The 19,895-nt window shown below is 57.5% G+C and overlaps 1 protein-coding gene across 8 annotated transcripts; it reads right to left on the minus strand.

Annotated features, from left to right (window-relative positions):
- Positions 1-2,217: 2,217 nt before the first annotated feature.
- Positions 2,218-18,181, minus strand: PDLIM7 (PDZ and LIM domain 7). 8 transcript variants are annotated; one of them, XM_032851944.1, is made up of 13 exons: positions 18,073-18,181; positions 17,018-17,124; positions 13,257-13,408; positions 13,146-13,176; positions 12,168-12,184; positions 11,787-11,923; positions 11,588-11,624; positions 10,553-10,614; positions 10,161-10,407; positions 8,990-9,170; positions 2,964-3,084; positions 2,747-2,862; positions 2,218-2,576 (listed from the first exon to the last, which is right to left on the minus strand). In XM_032851944.1, exons 2-13 carry the CDS (start codon positions 17,111-17,113, stop codon positions 2,490-2,492), a joined length of 1,284 nt encoding a protein of 427 aa, XP_032707835.1. In that variant the 5' UTR covers positions 17,114-17,124; positions 18,073-18,181; the 3' UTR covers positions 2,218-2,489. The 8 variants fall into 8 exon arrangements, with proteins under 8 accessions (XP_032707835.1, XP_032707834.1, XP_032707833.1 ...); XM_032851943.1 differs by having other exon boundaries at positions 10,553-10,623; XM_032851942.1 differs by lacking the exon at positions 12,168-12,184 and adding an exon at positions 12,560-12,678.
- Positions 18,182-19,895: the final 1,714 nt, after the last annotated feature.

A 19,895-nucleotide genomic window follows, 5' to 3' on the forward strand; every position in this document is an offset into this window, starting at 1 on the left:
AACTTCCCCTTCTTTAACCACCTTCCCTGGGCAGAAGCCTCCCAGCTTCTTCCCTCCACCCGTCTGGGCCACCCAGCTGACCCTGGCTGCTAGTGGTCCAGCTTCCTCCTGGCCCACCACAGCCAAGCCTCTTAAGAGCCGTCTACAGTCTCTCATCTCCTCTCATTCCACATCTCACCAGCCCTCCTTGTTCCTCTCACCCGGGCTGCTGCCCCAGCTCTGCTAACTGATCTGGCAAATGTTGTCGCTCAGTTGTGAAACGCAATGCTATGGGGACTCCTTGGCCTTATCTGCTTGTATGACACTGTTGGCAACTTCTGGAAACACTCCTGCCCTGCCCCTGCCTCCCTGCCCCGAGCGTTCCAGAGGCTATCATCTGTCTGCTTTCTCTGCCTACTGCTGGGATGTTGCTGCTTCCTGGCCTCTTCTTTCTTCCCTGGCTGTCCTCACACTGGATTTGTTCCACGTTTATTATTTTTTTTTAACAGGTTAAAAAAGAATTGAATTGCCAACATCCAAAAACCAGATTTCACATATAAGTCTGAATCTCTGGATGCTATTGGTAAACTGTCGGGTTTGGCACAACTGGGCGTTCCTACATGGTGGCCCTTGCTTGGCGCCAAGGGTGGCTGCCCAGAGAAGACTTCCCCCAGACTGCTCCCAGCAGCACTCCCCATCATCCCCTGGGCTCTTGCTCACCTGTATCCATGGAAACCAAGGATGGACTGAGAGGGCTTCACGGTTCAAGAGAAGTGGGAGAGAGTACATTTCTTTGTGGAAGTGAAAGATACTGTGTTTAATATGCTAAGGATGTCTCAGTTGAAAGGAAACCACATCTTACCTGCTTGACTCCTGCTGTGTGACCTGCCTGGGCCCTGCTCCTCAGCTGTCTCTCTGGACATCAGTTACAAGCATCTGTGACCTCCCTGGCCCTGTCCCCAACTCATTCCTGAGTTGAATATGAGGTGAATATGGACTGGAATCTTCATCTGCTCTCTGATCACATAAATGTCCCACAGGCACCCCATGCAGTCATTCAGCATTCACTGGGCCTCCACTGTGTGCCAGGCACTGTTCTAGGCTCTGGCGACGTGTGATGAAAATAACACAGAAAGCCCCATCTCCAGGGGTCCTCAAGAGAACACAACAGAGAGGCCATCTCTTCTTCTGAGAAGGATGGGCCCAGGGACCTGCTGAGAATGCCAGCAACTTCAGACACGCTCAAATGTCCCATGCCACATTGTCCTGGCTCTAGTCTGGGCCTCTCCTCAGTCTCTCTCCAGTCCAGGCTGAGATGGGAGGGAGAGATGACAGTTCCTCTAAGGTGGGGGAGGGCATCAGTGGGAAGCAAGAAGCCCCAGAGAAAGATGGGGCCACTGCCAGAACCTCCAAGTTTCAAGACAGCAGGCAGAAGGGAGTTTCCAAGGGGCACTTGCTGAAGGGTGCCCAGCTTCAGGCCTGTTGTCCAGTCTGCTCATGGTTCAGGAGCCATGAAACCCTCGATCAGGTCTCCTCAATGGAGAAGTCCTCAAATCGAAGCTCTTTTCAGCTCCACAATGAGAGTAGAGCCCTCCCAGGGCAGCTGGGAGGATGGCTGAGCTAGTGTGAGCAATGCCTGGTGTACTCCAGACACATAGCAGAATTGCCTTCCTGCCTCTCCTCACCCCTCATCCCTCAGGCCCCCACTCTAGGCTCCCTGGGAGTCCCTGGGTCCCATCTCTGCCAAGTCACTTTCTGCTCCTCTCTTTCCATGGCCCCTCCTCCTAGTCCCCCCTCCTTCTGTCCACCTTGCTCACAGATCTCGGAGCTCTTTCACGGGTTGCTTCACTATTTCATACTCTTCTGTGCTCTGACCCCCCTTGCAATGCAGTCCCAGCTCCTTGGCCAGGCACCTGTGGCCTCCCAGGCCCCGGGGGGCTGGGCTATCCAATCCCACCCTCTGCTGTGGCATTCGGCTGACACCTCTGGGCCTTCGCTCTGGTTGTTTTCCACCTCCCATCTCTGCAGACGTACCTCCAACTCCTCTTCTCTGTCCCTCAAGCCAGTCCCAATCTGGCACCTCCACATTCCCCCTTGACCTTCTCCTGCTGACCATGAGCTGTCCTCATAACAAGGATGACCAGGACGGCCAGCCCTGGGAAAACCATCTTAATCTCCACCTTTCTGCAGGCCTCCAATCCCACCAGTCCTAGTGCACAGGCAGGAGCACACGCCGGACACGGCTGGATATAGGTTTATTGTGGCACTGGGTGTGAACAGGGGCTGGTATGGCCAGCACCGGTATGTGATGGTGGTGGAGGGAGTGGGGGGAAATGGAGGGAGTGCGGAGAAATGATAAGGGGAGAGGGCAGGGCCCAGGGAACCCCAGGCTCAGGCCCGGAGTTGGGTGGGGGGTGAGCTCTGCCAGCCCTATCCAGAAGTCTGGGGCGAGCCTCCGGAAGGAGCTCCCTCTGGTTGGGCTGGAAGAGGCGGCCCTGGGTAGGCGTGGCTCACACGTGGGAGAAGGCATGGCTCTTGCAGAGGGGCTTGTCCTTCTTGGAGTAGAAAGTCTTCCCTTCCAGGTTGATCTGGCATATCTGAGGACAGCCAGGGTCAAGCCACATGGGGTTGGGGGAGGCAGGAGAGTCCCCTTCCCAGCCTCTCATGAATTCCAGAGGCAGGGAGTGGAAGGGAGGCTGGTGAACAACACCAGGCTGGGTTGGGTGGGGGAGGGGGCAGACCTGAGTCTAAGGCAGGGGGCACTCACCGCACACACGAAGCAAGTGTCATGCCAGCTGAAGCCCAGCGCCTCCAGGAAACGGTCCCCTGCGTCGATCTTGAAGTCACAGCCCCGGCACTTCGTGCCAAACATCTTCTCATAGTCTGAGGATGAAGGCAGAGAGGAAGGGGGCCCTGGGTTTTCAGCTGCCCCCACCAACCCCTTACCCATGGTCTCCTCCCCACCCCCCGCCGGGGCTCCCTACCTCGCTCGCAGTAAGGGGCACCTTCCTCCATGTAGAAGGCCCTGTTCCGAATGGGTGTCTTGCAGGCTGCACAGGTGAAGCACTGCACGTGCCAGGTCATCTTCAGGGCGTGCATGATCTCCTAGGAGGACGCTACAGTCACCAGGCAGCTTGGCCCCTCCTCTCCAGAGCTGGGGACACAGGAAGGCTGGCCATGGGCCCTCTTCCTTCCCATGGTAAACGTCACATCTGCACACCCACCCTCCCCACTCCACCTCCAGCCCTGGGGTCTCCCCAAGGTCGGCCATTGTGCCTTGCCTCTGCACCCCAAACCCGCCTCTCCCGACAGCTGTCCCCAGCTCAGCTGGCAGCAACTCCCTCCATCTGCTCAGCTGAGACGCCCCTTTCTCTCATACACCCCATCAAAGCTGCCAAGAATCCCTGTTAGGTCCTCTGTCAAGGTGCATCCAGATCACTACCTCTTCTCATTGCCTCCCTGATGTGCGATGTGAGCCTCGGGCATCCTGGCCCAGGTGGTGGCCAGAAACGCCCCTCTGAGCTCCTCCTGCCGCCCCTGCAGGCTGAGGTCAAGCTGAGCAAGGCCACATTGCCCTCTGCTGGAATCCCGGCCTACGCTGCATCTTCTGCTCTCCCCACATTGCCTCTGGCTCTCCGCTGGTGCTCCAGTCTTGGGGCTTCACACAGTCCCCTCCACCTGACTGTCTACCCCACATATGTCCCAAGTCTCACCCCTTACTGCCTTACAATTTCTGCTCGTGTCCCCTTCTCCAGAGGCCTGTTCTGACAACCTCAGTTAGTACTTCCCATCGGCTCTTCCAAAGCTACGTTCCCAAGATCTTTAATTCTGTTCTCTACATCCCTCAGCAGGTTTTACTAACACAGGATCCCGTGATGTACTTATTGTGTCCATTGCTTAGCATTTCCTCTCCTCCCTTCTTCCTGATCAAACGTAAGGTCCAGGAGGGAATGAGATGTGATACTTCTAGAAGCTGATACGCAGCAACAGTGCCCATCCCTGTGGGTGCTCAAAACCTGCTTAATGACCTGGGGAGGAAGCCGAGGCTTGGGGAGGGTCTGTGAACTCGCTGGGCCCAGGCTGTCAATCTTGGGAGTCCCACCAGACCTTGCTTCTTAGCTGGGCAACTTGGCCCATGGCATTACTTTCTCTTGACACTTGGTTCCTTCCCTTGTGAATGGGGAACCTAATCCCAGCTTGCAGGTTTTAAGGATGGCCCCACGTTTGAAGCTGGGGCTCCCAGACCCCATGCCTGCTGGGGCCAGGTAGTGTACCCCACAGGGCAAGATGTTGCTGGGGAGCACCTGTTTCTGCCTGTAGGGACAGTGCTGAGCAGTTTGTGCAGAAATGCCTGGAAGGCTCAGGTTGAAATCAGGGTGTTAAAGTTAAATCTGATTTTAAGATCTTGCCCATTAATTTAAAATGCAGGTGTAGAGCAAGCAAGACACATGGGCAACACCTGGCTCTCCGATGGCCTGTCGGTGCCCTCTGCCTCTCTGTCACATCTCACATACACCTCGCAACCACCCTGGCCAGGAAGTGACTGCCACCATGTTGGTGAGGCCCAGGGAGAGTGATCCACACCAGGTCACAGAGTCACTAGATCACAGGAATGGGTTTCATGGCCAAGTCCAGCTATCTCCAAAGCAGGCTTTTCCACTGCCTGGTGCTGCCTCTTTTCAAGAAGCAGACAAAGGCTGCGGGGGAAGGATCTTGGCTCCAAGCTGGGAGGATGGTGGGCTTGGGCAAGAGCGGGCGTAGTCCAGAGCTGGGTCCAGTGTGTGTGTGAGCAGGGAGGTGCTTTCTGTTGGTATTCAGAAGGACCTGGAAGCCAATTATCAGTATTTATTTTAATACCCTAGTTTCCTCAATCTGTCTGCCTTTCCCCTCTCCACTGCCCTGAGCCAGGCCCCAGCAGCCTGTTCCCCTCTCCAGCTCAGTCTCCCCTTGCCCAGAGGAAGCTTGCTGTGGCAGAGCTGACCTCATCAGCCCCAGTGCCAAACTCCTAACACGGCCCCCACTCACCTCTTCTGTCTCATCTCACACCCTTCCCAGGTGTTACCTTGTGACACAAGCTATTCCTTCTGCTTGGGGTGTTCTCTCCTGATCCTTCTCCAAGCCAGTTCCTACTCATTTTTAAAGTTCGGCTCAGAGGCCACTTCTATCCAGTCCTTCAAACATTTACTGGTCACCTCCTGAATCTAAAGCACGATATAAAGCAGACCAGCCGTGGTCCCAGCCCACAGAGTTCACACCTGGGGAAAAGATGGGACAAAGGACTGGGGAGTAGTAAGCAAATTGTGGGGCCTTTGGTCTGGTGGAAAGGGTGGGTATCAGGGAAGGTATTCCTGAGGAAATGATAGGAGTCCCCGATGAGAAGGAACAACGTAAAGAGGGTGCTAAAACAGTAATCCTGGTAGAAAGGACAGGCTATGTAAAGGCCCTGTGGTGACAGTAACAGCACATGGGCAAAATGAAATGGGCCACATGGCTGGAGCACTGGAGAGGGGCAAGTGGTGAGAGGGGACTCTTAAGAGCACAGAGTTTCCGGTGGCTCCCAAACCAGGGTAGGTCGCCTCTAATGTGTCCCTCATGGTGTGCCGCTTCCCACCAGCTCCCCGGAAACAATCTGATTGCCCTCTGTTTCTCTCTCCCTGTGCTCCACACTGATCTCCCCAGGCAGCCACAGTTCTGAGCTCTGGGCACATATAGGAACGGAGCCCCTGTCAGGTTGGGGAGGTAAGCCTTCCCCGTTTCCCCCCCAGGCTGAGGTGGGGGCTTCCTAGAGTTTGTCAGACCCTGAGTCCCTATAAGAGAGAAGCTAAGGGCCCCTGGGCCTCTGTGGAACTTGAGCCTGGGTAGGAGTTCCTGGGGGCAGGAGAGGGTTTGCCACCCAAGGCTTACTCCAGGATCTGGGAGCCAGCGGCCCTATTTGTCTTGGCTCCTACTCTGTGTCCTGGATGATAACCCTGTCCACTCAGGACAGGGGTACAACAGGACAAGAGTGCAGGGTAATGCAGACAAAGTAGTCACTGAAGAATGGGGCCTTGATCTGTAGAGGCCCAGCTCAAGGAAGGTCCTGGGATCCAGCCCATTCTCTTAGAACAGTCCAGTGGGTCGTGGCCCAGCCTGGTGTGAAAAGGACCGTGATCTGGGGCAAAACTCCCTCATCTAGAAGATGGGAATCACCACAGTTACTTCCTACAGTAGGACCATGAAGTGGAAGCCCCACACACTGTAAGTGCCCCACAACACAAACTGTCACTATGACAAAGACCGTGGTCATATCCATTCCCCCCTTCCGGTCTACTGATGGAATCTCCGTTTTTGTTGCTGGCCACAAGGCTGCCCCAAACAGATGGTCTCTCCCAACCTCTCTTGCAGCTCAGCATGGTCACGTGACCAAGGTCTGGTCGACAGGATGCTAAAATGGGGGTTGGGCCCCAGCATCTTCTCAAGATGGCTGCCATGGGCCCCCCATCCCTTCTTCCCCTTCCCGCTTCCCGCTGGCTGAAACGTGGCAATTTTGGCCAAGGCTCGAGAGTCATCTCAGACTACCAGTGTTAAGTAAGTGCAGAGAATGGCCAAGAAACAAGACACAGAGGCCTAGATCTGCCCATTAGTGCCAGACTGCCCACCCCTGGACTTTCTTAGGTAGAAAAGCTGCTGCCACTATTCTGAGTCTTCTACTGCTTGTGGTCAAGGTAATCCTTGTTAATGTGAACATCACCACAGAGCTCTCTGGCCACATTTGGCAGCCCTGCCTCGGTATCCAGAAATAAGGAGAAGCAGGAAATGTCAGGAAGAGCACAAGCTGAGAGTTGAGAGCTCCTGGGGCTCTTCCAGCTTAGCCCTCATGCTCTGCAGCCTGAGGCAGCTTGTGCTGCTCTCTGGGCTTCAGTTTCCATACAGGTGCGACAGGAACCCCATTAGCTTTTCACCTTGTCTGTTCTGCCCCCTTTTCCTCTGGCGGTGCCCTTGACCCCTGACACCCTCTGAATCCTACCCACCTAGTAGGAGCTCCTGGGGGCAGGGCCCAAACCTGTTACTTCATGAGGCGTTCTTGAGCATGGAACACACTATCTGGCACACTGTCCACATTAAATAAAGAGAATGAACGAGTGAAGGTAGATGGCCCATCGTACTGTGCCCGTGACACACCAAGCCAGGCTCCAAGCCTGGCTCTTGTTGGGAGCGGGACTGCCCTGCAGAAAACATGGCCAGGCTCTGTTGTGTGTTTAGACTCAGTGGGAAGAATGAGATTTTTGAATCACAGATTTGTGTCTGGGTTTCTGGCTTTGGCACTCCATAGTCCTACACCCTCCAGGCGCAGTAAATTATCCTTCAGAGTTTCTGTCCCCTCGTGCACTGGAGGTGGCAGACACTGTGGGTCAGCCTCCTCAAAGCCTGTCACGACCCCCTTCCTTTTTGCCTTCTTCTCATGGAAGATGAAGGCTAAAATACTGGGTTTGCCAACTTCCCCTGCAGCCCAGGTGCTCACAGGATAACAATTCCAAACACTGAGATAAAGATGCAAGTTCCTGGTTTTTCTTCCAGAATCAAAAGCAAAAACCTTGTTAAAATCATGCCTTTTGGCTTTGCCCTCTCCTTCCCACCTGCAACAAGAACACAAGGCCTGGGGCTTGAGCAGTCCTTGGGGAACCGTGATATGAGAGGCTTGGGGACAAGGGTCTACATGCTACTGATTTCAGAGCCAAAGGCAGGAAAAGTCTAAAGCCATCCTGAAGCTGCTGTTTCAGCCCTGGAATTCTTGTGAGTGAAGTAAATAACCCCTTCTGCTGAAATCTCTGTGGTGAGGTTTTATTATTGCCGCTAAAAGCAACCCCACTGACGTAGTCACTGGGATCCGCGCAGAATTCCCCTCTGCGGGTGAGGCCATCTTGTTTTACTTCAGGGAAACAATCCTCCCTCAGTCTCTCTGTGGTGCGGGTGGGACCACCCGACCCCTGCTCCACCGGGTAGCACTCACGCCCGGCTAATCCAAGTCCTGAGGCTCGGGCCAGACATGTGCCTGTGACACAAGTTAGTCCCACGAGCATCAGCACTGGGACCCCTGATGCATCAGCTGGCACAGGGGCACGCCTATCCTCCCTGCAGTGTGAAGCTGGGGTCACCCTGGAGCCGCTGTGGCGCCACCTTTGCCACCTTCTAAGGAAAAGTATGCAGGGAACGAAGGCAACACAGACGACAGAGGCAAGTGGGGAAAAAGTCCTGATGATCCCAGGTCCTGCCTTCAGCCGGGCCTGAAGCTAGTGCCCCTTGGGCTTCCTGAGTGTTTGAGCCCATATATAGAACCTTCTGCTTTTCAGAAGTCAACGTTATACCACTTCACTTTTATGACAGACCTGCTAACTAAAAGAAACCCAAAAAGGAGTTTTGCTTTCACAAAGAAAGGCAAAAAGTGAAACAGAGTGTTCAGCGCTTGTTTTGTAGTGAGCCATCCCAGAGGCAGCACACAGGCCTCATCTGAGCAAGGGATCCTGCCCGGCTCCTGCCCCGGGAGCCACACTCCGCATCCGGGCACCAGGCCACATCCGGGCACCAGGCCACATCCTGGCACCAGGCCCCCACGGCTCTGAGCTGTGTCTGTGAGCATCTGCACTTTATCTCGATTTACTTTGTGCATCTGTTAGCAAGATGTGTCCGAAGGTATCAGGAAAGCCTACATGAGGTTATGTTTTGGGCCTGGGAATGCTCAAATTTTCTTCCACATAAATTAACAGTACTTGCTTCTTCACTACGCCATTTCAGCTTGTGGAAGTTTTCACGGGAACGCTCTACTTTCAGAGAGCTGGGAAACCTGTGCCACTCTTGCTCGCTTGAGCCCCTCAGAGTAGGACTTTGGTCATCGGGGAAGATCTTGGCTAACACAAAGTGAGGCTAGGAGAGCATCCTGTTTATTAAGATGCTAAGGACCCAAAGGAGTCCCAAGGGGCGAGCCCCCAGGCCCAAGCGCCCTCCCATCCGCCCACCCACCAGCCCCACTCACGCCTGTGATCTTCTTCTTGCACTTGGCACAGCTGGGCGCATAGCGCACATCATAGCAGGGTGGGCAGAAGATGGCCCCCTTCTCCTCAAAGAAACCGCCCTCTTCCAGGACCTTCCCACACTGGCTGCACACAAATTCCTCGGGGTGGTATGCGTGGCCCAACGCAACCAGGTAGCGGCCCCTGAGGGGGAGGTGAGGGCAGTGAGAGGGGGTGTATGTCTAGTCTGCAGATGGTTAGTGAACACCTACTCTGAAGCCTGGAAGGGAAATTCATTCTCCCCATCTTCCAGATAAAGGAGAAACAGGCTTGGGAGGTGACCCAAGTGATGACACAGTGATGAAGCCACCCTGCTCTGACGACAAGAAACGGTGCCCGATGGTGTTGGGATGAAGAGGAGGTTACACTGGGTGGGGGCTGCTGACCCGGGCCCAGTGAGATAAACCAGAGGAACTGGTGCCCTGGGGGCAGGAGGCCCAGAGTGCCCAGTGGCTCTGAAGACCAGTGGGTACCTGAGCCGACCCTGGTGCCCACGCTGGACCACTTGCCTGGTCCATCTGGCCTGGGGAGGGGCCTGTAGGCCCACATCAATGTCTGAAGAAGGGGGCTCTTCGCAGAGCTGAGAGCTGACAGGAGTGAAGAGCAGTGCAGGACAAGGGCTGAGAACTAGCAAGGTTCTAGGGAGCTAGCATGCCAACTCTGGGGGGACTGTGTGACCCCGCTGTGCCCCAGGGAACAGGGCAGGGAGGGAGGGGCCTTGGGTCTGTCTGCTCTGAGAGCAGAGGTTTTGGCAGGGATCAAGTGAGCAGGAGGGAGAGCAGAAGGGCTGAGAGGGGCAGGCCCTTCCCTGCCCAGAGAGTGGTCTTTCTAGGGGTGAAGCCTGAGTGTGCTGTCGGCACATCCTCCATTTCAGCAGGGCAAATGCTGACAGAGGCTGACGTGGGGGGGGGGGGGGGGGGGGGGGTGGGGTGGGGGAAGGGATGCAGGATGCAGAATCTGAGGACCTAGGCCAGGTCCCTGCCCCCATTGCAACTGGGAACTGCATCCTTATCCTCCCACAGTGATGGCTGAGATGAGTGGGGAGACAGGCGGGGACGCAGAGGTTGGAAACATACCAGGGCCAGGCTTTAGGACGGGAAAGGCCAGAGCAGGAAAAGGAACAGGGCCACCCACCGGATGACCTTGTGGCATTGGTGGCACACAGGAGTCTTGCCATTGTTGCCACTACCGGCTCCTGGGCCCCCTCCAGCGGCTGCCTGCACGATGGATGTGCGGTTCTGCAGAGGTGTGGGTGTGGCTGGCTGGCTGTGCCGGGTCAGCACCGTGCTTGTCTTGTCCGGGGCGTAGCGCTCGGCAAAGGCAGGGTCCACAGCCCAGGGTGGGCGGCTAGTGGGACTGGGGGTGGTAGGGCCTGCCGGAGCTAAGGAAAGTGGCTCCAGGGAGGTGCCCAGGGACCCCAAAGGTCAGGGGCTTGAGTCTGGGGCAGCCTGGAGGGCCCCCACCCCCATCCGCATTCCCCTGGAGGCTACCCACCCTTCTCCACGCCCAAGCCCACTCTCTCTCACCAAGCCAGGGTTCCTGGGGTATAGCTGAGGCTGGGGCTGGGGCTTCTGTCCTGGGCACCTGGCTGCAAGATCTGCCATTCAAGGCCTTGTATGGTTGAGGCTCGTGGCGTGGCCCCACCCCCCAACCTTGGTCCTGCTGGCCCCACGGGAGAGACGCCTGGGATCATGGGAGCTGCTGGGCTGGACTCCCGGTCCCACAGGGGTAGGTATGGGCAGGGCAGCTCCTCCTAGCCAGGTTCCAGCTGGCAGGTCTGTCATACAGGGCTGGGAGGTAGAGCAGGGCACTCTTCCTGCTGGGGTAGTTCTTGGGGCTTCCTCAGCCCCCAGATAGAGCTCTTACGGCAGGGCCTCCTCTGCCAGGTACCATCCCCGACTGAGACCCAGACTGGCACGGCCCACACTGGGTCTGAACCATCTAACACCCCCACAGCCAGAGCACAAACCAAGCCCACGAAGATAGAAGGCAGAGGCAGAGGAAGCAGGGCTGAGAATGTTTATTTCCATGCTCCAGCCAGCACGGACCTGGCAGAGAGTAATACCACAGGGCAAAGAGGTAAGGCGGTGTCAGACAGAGCCAGGCCCTCTGCTAGGCCAGCAGGAGGCTCAGTCCAGGGGCAGGAAAGGAGGGAGTGAGGTAGGCAGAAGCTGCAGCGACCAAGAAGGGGGTGCCCTGGGTAGAAGGAACAGAGAGAGAGAGAGGCAGAGAGGGCAGTTGGCCGGTGAGGGCCGAGCTACGACTGCACGTTGAGCACGTGGGCAGAGCGCTGGTGGTGCCAGTCCCGGAGGCGGGTGTAGCGTGGGCTCTGCAGCTCCAGGACATACTTTTCCCTGGGGGGGCAGAGAGAAAAGGAGGAGGAAGTAGGAGGAAGGAGAGATGGAAGGGAGGCAGGGAGGGAGGATGGAAGGGAGGAAGGCAGGAAAGAAGGAAGGAAAACAGAGAGCCCTGGCTGGGGACCCTCAGGAGCAGACACAGGGTGGTGGCCGGAATGGGTGAGGCAGGAGGCAAGAAAGAGGGGCTATTGCGTGTCCTTTTACCTTGATTTCTTCAGGTGCTCCTCATCCGGGTCTTGCACTGAGAGGGCAGAGGCAGGCATTGACCAAGAGAAGACAGAGGGCCACCCTAGCCCTGAGCCCCAGCAGAAGGTCACAGGGCACCAGAGCAAGCTCCAGCAGAGCCCGGGGCCCAGACTGGGGCCCAGCAGGAGAGTCCGCCCTGCCCTGGGCTGCCACTTACTGAACTCGGTGCCCGTGAGGTGGGCAAGGATGCGGAAGGAACGGGACTGGCCTGTCCCGGGCCGAGGCCGCCAGTCCTCTGTGTCCTCCATCAGCCGCTGCTTGCTGGCATCTGGGACCAGCGGCCGGAGCGGCTGTCTGTGGGGAGGGTGTGGCTCAGAACCTCATGCAGGGGGTGGGCCATGGGGGCAGCCCCTCCCGGGATTGGTGCATGTGGCTTATGGTGCTGGGAGAGTGGGGAGCGCAAGGCCAGGGCCCTGCTGGGTGAGCGGGGGTAGGGTAGCTAAGTGACAGGAAAGGAGGGCGGCTGGGGTGGGGAGGGGCCACCGCCCAGAATGCCAAAAGGAAGGAAAAAAGGAACAGGCAGAGGGGGCTCACTGACTTGTCAGGGGTCTGCACCTGTGAAGGAAATAGACAGATGGACAGATAAAGGGACAAAGGGACAGACACAAGGAAGAAGAAAAATGGAAAGGGGTCAGAGTAGCCAGGGGCAAGGCTGCACCGAGTGTCTGGGGCTCAGTCGCCCGACACCACACCCCAACCCAGGGCCACCAGCTGGGGGGCGTTGCCTGGCTCCCAGCGCCCAGGAGGGTGCAAGAGCCACACCCTTGGAGGGGCCCAGTGCCTACAGCCCCGCCCCGGCCGCCAGGGGTCGCTGCCGCACGGTTCCAGCCAGGCTGGGGCGCAACGCAGACTGAGCAGCAGCAGGGGCGTGGGCCTCAGACAGATGGCGTGGGCGGGGGCAAGGGCAGTGGGTGGGCAGGACCTACGTACCCATTCTGTTGCAGGGCGCTGTCAGCGGGCAGGGGCGCCCCGAAGGGCCGGGCCGTCTTGTTGAGGGAGGCGCTGGGTGCAAAGGTGTACCGCGGGGGGTCCGCGGCAGGGGCCGGGGCCTGGGCGGAGACAGAGCCGGGCAGGGCGGGCAGGGGCGGGGACGCTGGACAGGAGGGGGATGCCCCCTTGGTGTGGAGAGGACAGCGGTGCTCCAGCCCCACACTGACACATCTGGCCGGAGCATGGGGGCGGGGGGGACTCAGGTTTCAAGGGGTCCATGTGGGAGGGATGATCTCAGCCCACCTGGGCCAAAGGGCAGATGAGTGCGGCTTGTAGCACAGGCCAGCGAGGAAGGCAGCGGACAGACAGGCAGACATGCGTGGTGCCCAGACCGTGCGGCAGCTCCTGGCCCAACTCCCAGTTTCCCAGACTCTCCCAGCTCTGGCCCCCACCCTCTACTTCCAGCCAGGAATGAGGTTATCAAGGGTATCAAGGCTCCTTGCTGTGGGAGAGGGCTAGTCAGCTCAGCAGTCCAATCCCACCCCTCCCATCACACAGATGTCACCCTAAGATGTCCTAGGCCTACCTTCTGCGGTTTGCTCTGAGGTGGCTGGGCCCTGGAGGAGAAGGGGAAGGGGTAATAGCAGGCCAGGCCTGAGGGTGCCCTCACCCTCCAGGTAGACCAGGGCCCTTGTACCTGCTGAGACCCAGGCTGAGGCGATCCCCACAGGCACGAATCCTGTTCTGGGCTTCAATGTGCGTGAGGCTCCCCGCATTCTCCCCATCAATGCTCAGCACCCAGTCACCCACAGCCACACCGGCCTGTGCAGCTTTGCCTCCAGGAGTGAGCTGTGGGGAGATGGAAGGTCACGGCAGCCCAAGCCTTTGCAGACTAAACTGAGGCCAATATTAGTCAACCCTGTTTAAGCTGTCCCTCTTCTAGAACCCAGAGGCCTCTTCATTCAATGCATTTCTCAGCAGCTGCTAAATACTAGAACAACCTGGGAGGGTGGGGTTCACATGAACTTCATAAACACCACAATCACCCTATTTATTTCGTCATTTGTTCACCTCCATGACCTCCCTTCCCCATGGTGCAGAACTGCTGTGACAGTCACCAAGCAGCCAGCGGTAGGTTAAGCCCCCAACTTCCCAGCTCCAACCACAGCCTTTGAGGCCCCTGCTGGCTTCCTGCCCCAGCTGTCTCACCCAGCCCGTGGTTTGTGCATAACGCCCTTCCTCCAGGACACTAGGTGTCCTGATGTTCTCACTGACCTCCTACACTCCCAGCACCCTGTCCTGGGGCCATCTGCAGGGATCTGCCAGGACCCTCTGAGAGCCAGGAATAGGCCCAGGTACCCTGTGAAGTGACTGAAGGGGGCCCAAGGTGTCAGCTAGGGCTGTAAATGAGTGTCATCCTGAAGCCTTCAAATGCCAGATCACCCTCTCCCCCAGTCCTTTGGACTCTGCCTTGGAAATCCCTGGTTCCTACGGAAAATGAAGGGTAGTAGGGGGCTGGCAGTAATGGTCACCACCAGCATGAACCGAGACAGTCATGAAGGAAGCAGGACTTGGCCCTGAGGTTAGGAGGGGCCATCAGGCCTTGGAAAGCCCCAGTGGGGGTACTTCTCAGAGCTCTGACAGAGGTAACCCTGACAAACCCCACTGGGCGCTTCTAGCCCTCTAGCCCCTCAGAAAGGATGATGCAGCTGTTCAGGGGTCCAGCCCACAGAGCTGCCTGGGCATCTGGTAAGGGACTTGGCATTAAGTACACTTCTACAGGCCAACTGGAAGTCCAATTCACATTTCATAGGTTGGAGGGTAGGACTGAGAGGTACTGGCTGCCCGTGGCCCAGGAGGCTCCTCAGGTGGGCTGATGCACAGACTGAGCTGAGGCAGGGAGAGGGGAGGTAGGAGGTTCTAGAGACATTTCCAGAAGGCAGAGAGACCAGATGCAGCACAGGGGCAAGAAGGGAGAGCTGGGTCTATTCCATGCTTGGGAAGTTAGAAGGGAAAGACAGTTGGGTGCCTCCTTCTTCATCTGCTAAATGGTAAGAAGAGCAACTGACATTTATCGAGCCCCTAATACTGTCACATGCTAATACTGACACTTCCAACAACCTGTGGAGTAGAGTCTGAGATTATATGCCTTTTACACACGGGGAAAAAAAGAGAGTTTATGTAACTTGCCTCAAGCCACTCCATTAGTAAGAGGCTAGGCCAGGGCTGACCCTGACCCTAAGGCTCCACTACAATACGCTGCCTCTGCTGAGTGTTGGGACCCAACTCAGAGGTCAGCCTACCTAGAACAATTCCCTAAACCCCTGGTGGGGTCTGGGGCCTAGATCTCCTTTCTCGCTTTTAGTTCAATCCAACAGCCCCTTATAAAGAGCATAGAGAAGTGACACCCTTGAAAGGAAGTGACTTACTCAAGGTCATGATGAGTCAGTAGAAGGGAAACCTGGTCCCGCCACTCCCTACCCACACAAGCTGGCTCCTGGGATGTGTGCGCTAAGCCTGAGGTAGAGGTCTTGGGGGTGAGCAGGAGCAGCTGGCTCCCAGGGAGGGGTGGGGATCTGGGGACTACTTCCTTTCCTGAGTGAAGAGGACAGGAAGCACAAAAGGGATAGAGGAGTGGTCAGAGAAGTGGAGAGGGAAGCAGGAGAAAACCCTGCTGGGTGTGGGGTGGGGGGCTGGAGAGACAAGGAGGCCCGAGTCAAGGAGGGGGAAAGCCAGAGAGCTGGACACTGCAAAGGGTGGGGGTGAGTCAGCCTGAGGGATCTAATGAGCAGCCCAACCCCCAAGTCTCAGACATTACCTCATCTCGGCCTGGGCCCACAGCCAGCCCTAGCCCCTCCCTCCTCCCTGGGGTCAGGGAAGAGGGAAGGGCTGGCCCAACTCAGAAAAGACCACCCCCCCCGCCCACCCACCAGGGCTTAGGTCCAACTCCAGCTTTGGGCTCAGCTTGTGGCCCCACCCACAGCTAGGGCCGCTGACAAGGTTGCTCAGACCCAGAGTGCCCCCAACAGGCCACATCCTAAAGTCCATCCCTCAGGCTATTATGTTGCCCATCCCCTCCAATGAAGAAACTGAGTCCAGCCAAGGCCTACAGCTCCCCAGCCACATGGGCTAGCACTTTCCCAGAGAGGGGGATACAGAATACGTTATTAGGGCTAGCAAAGCTTGACAGTTATGTAGGGGTGGGTTTGTGTAGTCAGGAGACCTAACCTACCCAGCTGGCAGGGCAGTTTCCAGGGGAATCCCATGGAAAGATTCCTGGAAAGAACAGTGACCACCCGCCTGCCCTGGCCACCACGCCTGATTCCCACAGACAGACTTGGCCTTGGGGGCCCTCTCAAGCTGGGCAGTGCCTGGACAACCTTCTGGCCCCCTCCAGGCTGTGCTTGCCTTGGGCTTCTGCCAACAGCTGCCTGCCCAGTGGGCGCCTGGGTGGGCCTCTCTGGACAGGCGGATGTGGGGGCAGGAAGTCCCCACCCCCTACTGACCCCCAGGCCACAGACACCAGTCCAAGGGCTGGCCTCATTCTCTCTGGGCACCCTCTTTGTGTCCCACAACTGACCCTACTACAGTTGGAGCCGTGTCCTCGTGGTCACCAGCTGAGGGGCCCACCAACGGCATTTAGGGGTTTAGGCCTCAGCCAACTTTTTTCAGTTCTGTGGACTCTAGTCACCAGCTGGCCTTCCCAGCGTGGGGTTGCATTCTTGGGCTTATAAGGTAATCCCCCTGCCACAGGGAGGAGCCAGGCCCAGCTCCACCCTTTCCAGGGCAGGGGCTCAGGAGCTGAAGTTAGAACCCTAGAGCCTCATCCCATACCCCTGATTTGGGTCAGGGACCACTGCATCTCGAATAGGACCAATGGATGAAGATGGACAAATCTCACAGAGGCTGGAAAGTGCCCCCCCCCCAAAAAAAAACCTGCAGACCATCCCAGTGCCTGAATTCCAATCCCTGCTTTGCCAAGGAATCACTGTAAAGGCCCCTCTACCTCTCTGAGCCCTGAGTTCCCACATCTGGGAAAAAAGGATGACAACTGCTATACCCTGGGTGGCAATGGCGCTGAAGTGAGATCGTGCAGTCACGAGTGCTCTGGCTGGGGCTAAGCTCCAAGCATTGCTCCTTCAATCAGCTTAGATACTTCCCAGAGACCTCAGGCTTCCCTCCTGCAGAATGGGCATCTCCCTGGGGCCTCAGAGGTGGCCCCAGGAGCTTTGTTGAATGGCATCAAGTACTGAGCAGTGCTGGGGAACCTTGGGTGCTCCTCTCCCAGTACCCACCTAGTTGGGAACCTTTGTGGCAGGTGTCTGCCACATCTCTGGAGCCAGATACCTCCTGCTCTACTGGACCTGGCTCACTCCTGCTCAGACTCCTTCCATCACCCATCAGAGACCTGAGCACCCAAAGACTCCTGTGGGAGCTTCTCCCCCAACATTGGCTCACCCTGGAGATGGAGAGGGGCACATTGAAGTCCTTGCCCCCCTGGAGCCGAAAGCCCCAAGGTGCAGGCCCCTCCAGCACCACCTTGAAGGACTCCATGGTGCCTGCTCCTGGGAGGAAAGAAAAGGTGAGTGGACACCATGATGGGGGAGCAGGCAGGCCCAGCTCTGGACACTAGCCGTGAACTGGTGCCAGGCAGGCACTAGCAGTCGTTGACACAGCCAGGGCCCCTGTAGGCGGGCACCTTGTCAGGTGTGGCTGGGTTTCTGGCTGGCAGACCTCATTCTGAGAAGGCAGGGGCAACTCCCCTCCCCCAGTGACTGAGAAGATGAGGGGTTCCCCTTATTCAGCCTTGAGGTTCTTACCATGCACAAATGGGCCGCAGGGCTAATGTGACACGCGCTCCCCCCAAGCCAGCCTTAAGCCTCGGACAGACTGCGGGTGAGTCAGGGGCCGGGCGCTCCTCTCCCCCGCCCCCAGGTCCCGACAGGCAGGCCGCGCTGAAGCCTGCTCGGACTATATAAGGCGTGTAAGCTGACACTGCGGAGCCAGCGGAGGGAGCACACAGGGGCTCGGGACGCGAGGGGGAGGGGTGGAAAGGAGGCGGCTGGAGCGGGTCCTAGCCATTCCCGGACGGGTCGAGGCTGATGACGACCCCCGGGCGCTGGGAGAGATCCGGCGGGGCCGTGGCCCCTGCGGAAATCGGTGAGGGCTAGGACCCCCAAAGCGTGGCCAGATAGGGGATTCATCCTGGAGCCCAGCTGGGGTGGCGCCTCCTACACAGGCCTAGTAGCATCCCAACGTGACTCAGTTTCCCCCGTCCCCCGCCCGGGCCCCATGCATTGGCCGAGTCTCGGGCGCAGGAAGCAGCGCAGGCGCCAAACTGCTGTGCCGCAGCCGGCTTCGCCGCAGGAAGGCGGGGGCGGGGGCGGAGGCAGGGGCCCAAGCTCGCTAGAGGAAGCGCAGCGCTGGCCCCGACCCCAGTGCCCTGCATGGCCCCAGTAGGCTCTTGCCCTCAGCCTGGCCCAGCCCGAGACGCCCCGCGCGGTCGCCAGTACCTGCTCGGCCCCGCCGAGGCGCTGCTCGGTGGCTGGCCCCGAAGAGCCTCGTTTGGATCCACCACCCGTGTTCTGACCCCGCCCCCGCCGCCGCCGCCCGCTTTGAGCCCGCGGAAGGGGGCGGAGCCATAGGCCACGCCCCGTCAAAGTCACGCCCGCGAGCGGCCGCTCTACGAAAGGGAAGCCACACCCAATCCTTCTGCCCCGCCCAATCACGAAGTCCCGTTTTGCTTTGAGCTGGAACGTCTGGCCTGCCGGGGACCCCCTTGGCGGGGCGGAGCCTGGGCGGGGTCTGGACGGGATCTGGGCGGGGACTTGGCTTAAGGTCAACTCCTCTGCGAGCCTGCTAGAAGCTCGCCCAGCCCCTTGCGCCTCCTTCTGGCCGAGCCGAACGAAAGCGGCCTTGGAAACCAAGCGGACCTGGACGTCCTGAATCTGTTTCCTCCTCGGAAAAAATGGGGCAATAATACTAACCTTGCAGGTCCATCGTGAGGATATGCATTGTTTGGCATAGGGTGCAAGTCATCGGCGTCTCCAGAATTTCTAGATCGGAGGGACTTGCGGGTGTGCAACACCTCGAGGTGGAGTTAGTTGGGGTGGGGATAGGGGATCTTGAAGTTAGGTTTGTAAAACTCTACAGACGGCAGAAAATAATGGCAAGAGCGGACAGAGTTGGAAGGGAACCCTGGCTGGAATCTGAGTCTGACCCCAGGCAGTCAACATCCCTCTGCTCTGTAATGACTCCACACTGTTGAAATGGTCTGTTGCCTGGTACCCCACTCCAGAGAAGGCAGCGCCTGCAGTGGGGATGTAAGAGAGTGACTCTAGCAGAGGTGTTGGAGACCCCACTTTGTCCCTAGTGGTCATCCCGGGCAGCTAGCACAGGTGGCAGGGGAAATGGAGCAGAAACAGCAGTGTGTGGCTGACTGAATAGGCGTCTACCCCTCTGCTCCTTCTAGGGCACAGCTGCTGCTCTTCTACCCCCTCTGCCATCATCACATTTTCCTCTTTTGTGCATCATTTCCCTCACTACACAGACTGCTGTAAGAGTTACCTTTAAAGAAATCCTCTCTTGACCCCACCTCCCCTCCAATTATTGCTTTTCTATTTTACCCCATTTTAAAAAATAGATTTTATTTATTTATTTGAGAGAGAGAGAGAGAGCGAGCGAGAGCGTGAGCAGCTGGGAGGGAGATGGAGAAGCAGACTCCCACTGAACAGACTCCCCGGATACAGGATTTCAGGATCCTGGGATCATGATCTGAGCCAAAGGCAGATGCCCAACCGATTGAGCCAGGTGTCCCTTATTCTGTCCTTTTGAGAATACAGTTTCTCAAAGGAGTTGTCTATAGCCCTTGCTATAGACAACTGCCCTTGCTATAGACAACTGCACTTGCTTTCCTCCTGCTCTTCCTTGGACTCATTGCACTCAGGCCCTTGTTTCCACCAGTCCTCTAAACTAATTCCCGCTTTTCAGGGTCTCCAGTGATCTCCAAGTTATCAAGTCAATGGTGATTTGTCAGCTTTCCTTTTACCCTGTGTGGGAGTAGCACTGGCCCAGGTGCCTTCCCCTTTGCCCCTGGCTTCATGCCTCCTCCTGATACTGTTTATTCCTTCTCCACCTCCCTTGGCAGCCCTGCATCTGCCTCCCAACATGGCCATGAAATGTTCCCTCACGACATTCATTCGCCTGGACCCCATCTTGTCCTGTGACTATCAGTAACACCTATGTGCCAAGGACTCCCAAGTTATATGTCCAGTCCTGACCCCCTTCCCAAAATTCCAGGTTCTATTATAGAACATCCTATCCACCCTCTGTTTAC

Source organism: Lontra canadensis, unplaced genomic scaffold, assembly GCF_010015895.1.
Source record: "Lontra canadensis isolate GAN:19392208 unplaced genomic scaffold, GSC_riverotter_1.0 scaffold5, whole genome shotgun sequence".
Classification (NCBI taxonomy): Eukaryota; Metazoa; Chordata; class Mammalia; order Carnivora; family Mustelidae; genus Lontra; species Lontra canadensis.

Excerpts from the sequence above, each read along its gene's own strand:
- PDLIM7 (XM_032851939.1), bottom strand. The coding sequence starts at position 17,113 with ATGGAGTCCTTCAAGGTGGTGCTGGAGGGGCCTGCACCTTGGGGCTTT. Across the intron at positions 9,171-10,160 it reads CAATGCCACAAGGTCATCCG|GGGCCGCTACCTGGTTGCGT; the intron begins GTGGGTGGCCCT and ends CCTCCCCCTCAG. Across the intron at positions 2,577-2,746 it reads ACACTTGCTTCGTGTGTGCG|ATATGCCAGATCAACCTGGA; the intron begins GTGAGTGCCCCC and ends GGCTGTCCTCAG.